General features: G+C 35.5%; 1 protein-coding gene across 1 annotated transcript in view; it reads right to left on the reverse strand.

The window, feature by feature from the left end:
• Positions 1–2,404: 2,404 nt before the first annotated feature.
• KLHL41 (kelch like family member 41) overlaps positions 2,405–4,244 on the reverse strand; it is a 14,359-nt gene continuing 12,519 nt past the window's right edge. The window contains exons 5-6 of the mRNA XM_007945526.2: positions 3,909–4,055; positions 2,405–2,516 (exon numbers count right to left, since the gene is read on the reverse strand). Coding sequence (XP_007943717.1) covers positions 2,405–2,516; positions 3,909–4,055 — 259 coding nt within the window. The remainder of the gene's footprint in view (positions 2,517–3,908; positions 4,056–4,244) is intronic.

Below are 4,244 nucleotides of genomic sequence, written 5' to 3' on the forward strand. Positions count from 1 at the left end.
AGTACAACACACTGGTGGGGATTAGCTGAAGTACTCGTTTAAAATGTCCCATGACTTTGCATGACTTAAACCCCAATACTTAATAATATTACATAATGTGAACGTCACAGAAACTTTTGTGAAAACAGAAAACAGAAAAGTGGAAGATATCTCCTTATAACCAATCTCCCTTATTCTGAATTTTCTCATGATCTTCATCTGTATTAGCTGCTGTGTTAAAATCTAAGTGTTGATTATTCATTTTCATGAATGAAATATTAAGCAAATAATAAATTCTAATATAGTTCCATATTTAAGTATCTAATAAGAACAAAACATCTGAACAGGTTAAAATATTTTACTATAGAACTTATAAAATAAAATGAATGGGTAGATGAGGATTATAATTATTGACTGCTAACCAGAAGGCTGGCAGTTTAAAACTACCAGCTACTCCTCAGAAGGAAGATTGGGCATTCTACTTCCATAGTGATACCACCTCGGAAACCCAAGAAGGGGTCTCTGTGAGTCAGATCTGACTCGACCGCAGTGAGTTTGGTTTTTTGGTTTGGTTTAGTAATAAATAATTGAAAATCTAATTATTGTTTAGTTTAGATAGATGGAAATTTTGATTAAATGATCTCTGAGGTACCTTTTACTTACTGTTACACAAAATCTGACTTCATGTACCACATCTTCTCTAGACTGCCTTTCTCTCTACATATATCATTTTTGTTTGAATTTTCTGTCTAAATTACTGGATTATAACAGAAGAATTCTTCAATTGAGAAAAATTCACATGCCATAAAATTGACCTTTTAAAGTATACAATTCAGTGATTTTTTTATTATATTCACAGACAGGTGAACCATCATCCCAATCAATTTTAGAACAATTTCATCTCAAAAAGAAAACCGCTAAAAAGCATTTTTACAAGCATGTCTATATAAGTCAGCAGTCTCTCTCCTAATAGTTTCACCACTCAGGTGTGCATAATTCCCCCATAACTCTCTCCTCCTCTGCTTTTGTCTTAATCTATAGGATGCTTCCCTTCCATTCCTCTCATTTCCTTACAGTTTATCTGTTGAAGAACCTGTAGAGTTTCCCACTAATAGGATTTGTTGATCTTGTAATCATGGTACAGTTCAGAGGAGAATTTGTTAATATTGAAAAGTAAGAAGGATTCTATTTCAGGGATCCAAAATAAAACATAGTTTGAATATATTTCAGTATTTATGGCAAGAGAAAATGAAGCTCCATGAATACTAATCTGTTTTTATACAACTGCTTGATAAACAATTGTGGAATGCTCCAAATGAGTCACAAGTCAGGTTTTTTAGAAAATATCATTACAAGGACAGTTAGTTAAAATTTGTTAATATATTCTATATTGACAGATACTGCTATGAAAGTGAATTGAGACTGAAAATCTGGCATGTGGCTAAGATAACTGATTAGCTGATGGCTTGCATATAGCTGAGTGTGATGACCATGGACAATCAGAAGAGTCAAGTTACTATATACAGTAAGAATAAATAGCTTGAAAATAGGGCCTCAAAAAACAGACAAAAGGGTAATACCTTCCTTGGATTGTTCCTGCTATAGGAAATTTGCAGCTTTGCATGGAAAGTATACCTAAAACTTAAACCAATGACTATACGCCCTCTTTGCCACCCCTTGCTCCCAACTCCACTCCATCAGTTTCTTTTCATCAATCTATTCCCTGTTGATGCTCCCTTCATCTTTCCACCATACATTTACTGGCTTGAAGACCGATTTACTGTTTTTAAATTTTAAAAGTTTTCCATTTGGTTTGGAAATCACAAACAGAATATACCAGTGTCGCAAAATGAAAGGAGGAAAAAAAGATCATTTGAATTTGACTTTACTTAAGAGACTTCTCCTTCAAATGAGACTTTGTTATTACACTCCATATATTGCATTTCCAATGTTTTCTCATGACATGTAATCTTCTTTACTATAATGCACAGGATTCCTGTCAATCTTGAAGCACTAGAAAACGTTTTTGATATTTTTAATATTTTTTTTTAGATGCAGATACACGTTTCATTCTCTAGTTTCATTTGTAATAGAAAACGAGTGTAAAGGCATCCTAACAATGTAAATGAAAGGATTAGAAAACAGTGTAAATTTAGGACCTCTTATAATTGATTGAAACATATTAACAAAAGAAATAATTTGTTCAACTGAATATTTTCTTACTAGAAATTTTTTAAAAATCTGAACATAACACTGAAGATTCACTGAGTTTTTGACACTCTTTGCTAACCTCTTAGACAACAACTTAGTGAATAATAGATTTCTAAATGAATCTCTGTACAGGCTTTTAAAAAACAGAATAAATTAAAGCCCTATTTTCCAAACAGACCACCTCCCAATCTATTATGTTTTGTCACCTTCTTCTCTATAGTTTTGATAATTTGAAGAGATTTAAACGTGTCGCTAGGCAACTAGCTCCTGAAGCGTAACGGATTTCCTTCAACATCCCAGCCCATTCTTTTTTATCGTCTTCATACCTGATGAGGGGAAAAAAAGAAAAGTGATCAATAAGCAGCTTTTAAGTAGTCAGTATTATAGGCAAATGTGGGTCTTTGAAAAATACAGTGGTGGTTATGGCCTTATGACCCTACTGGCTCTTACCCAGAGAAGGATGTACCTGCCTAGTAAAATAAGACTTGAATTCCTCCTAACATAGGCATTCTCTGGATAAGCATATGTCTGAATACTGCCTAGGCAGTTAAGCCTGCTTTAGGAATCAAAGGCTGTCCATAGGTGAGAAGTAATAGACAGTTAATAATTAGTCATTCACTTTTTGATTAATGAAGGTGATTGGTCTCTGAGCAGGTGAGTAAGCAAAGGAAGAACTGGAGAAGAGCAACCAAATCAAACTCACTGCCTTTGAGTAGGATCCAACTCATAAGACCTCTCTTTGGGTTTCCAAGGCGATATCACTACGGAAGTAGATTGCCCAACCTTCCTTCCAACAAGTGGCCAGTGGGTTTGAACTGCCAGCCTTCTGGTCACCAGTCAAAGGCCTTAGGCACTACACCTTAATTATGATTATGATTTCATTTACTCCCATACATAAGTGCCTAGCACAGTGTCTGACACACAGTAGTCACTCAATAAAAATGTATTCCCTTTTCTCTTTATTATCCTATATTGATGACTACTCGTAGACTTCTGCACTCAACTATAGGTAAGAACTGCTCTTTATCTCTGAATATTCAGGGTTATAGATACAGACAATGTGCATTCCTTTGAAACATGAGTGAGTGCCTAACATACTCTTCTCTGTGTGAGAAACTCCCAAATGCTGCCTGCTCTCTGAAGCATTTCTTGTCATCCTCAAGCACAGTTTGCTGCTTTCTCTTCAGTTCGCATATACCCCTTTATATACTATCACTTGATTTTAAGTCTTTTCCCATATCTATATCCTCAACAAGTCCAAAGCGCTGAGCACAAAAAAAGCTTTTGTTAACTATACCCTCAAACAAGTAGACAACCATTTAAATTAGATTCAAAACTGAATTAATGAATTCATGGAAAACTCAAGAGGTTTAACATGTTTCTTCAAAGCTCTGTTTTCTTAGGAAATAAACTACTACCTGGTAGAAAGCTAAGTGCTCTGAAATGAAGTAGCCTTTGGTCTACTGAATGGTTAGATCATCAGGTTTTTAGAGCTGAATAGAGTTTAAAGGATCAGTAGTCTGACTCTCATTTTACTGAAATGAAACAGGCCCAGAAAAGTTGCATGTGTAAAATATCAATTAGGCTCAGAGAGTGTTCAGTTTACTACCTAGAAGTAGTGGGAAAGTCTGACTTGCTCTTAACTACAAAATTCTTTCTCAATTATCAGTTGTCTGATTCAATAGTTGGTTCAGAAAACTGGAGTGAAGAGAACTTACTTCCATATGTCGTTGACTTCAGTGGGTGCAAACTCTTTGGACTCCAGTTGAATCATAGCAAAACCGCCGATGGCATATAGGGATCCAGCCAGGCTGACTAAACTGATGGAACTTCTTTCTTGGGGAAATTCAGGCATTACTTCCCATCTAGACATGATTGAAAATATAGTCAAAGCAAACTGAAAGAAATGGCTAAATCCAATTTACTAAAAAATTATGTTGTTGTTGTTTGCTGTCAAGTCGGACCTGACTCATAGTGACCCCTCCTTGGGTTTCCAAGGCAGTATCACTATGGAAGTAGATTGCCCCATCTTCCTTCCGAGGAGTGGCTGGTGG

This window comes from Orycteropus afer, unplaced genomic scaffold (assembly GCF_000298275.1).
Source record: "Orycteropus afer afer isolate SDZICR_OR568_19922 unplaced genomic scaffold, OryAfe1.0 scaffold00001, whole genome shotgun sequence".
Taxonomy (NCBI): Eukaryota; Metazoa; Chordata; class Mammalia; order Tubulidentata; family Orycteropodidae; genus Orycteropus; species Orycteropus afer.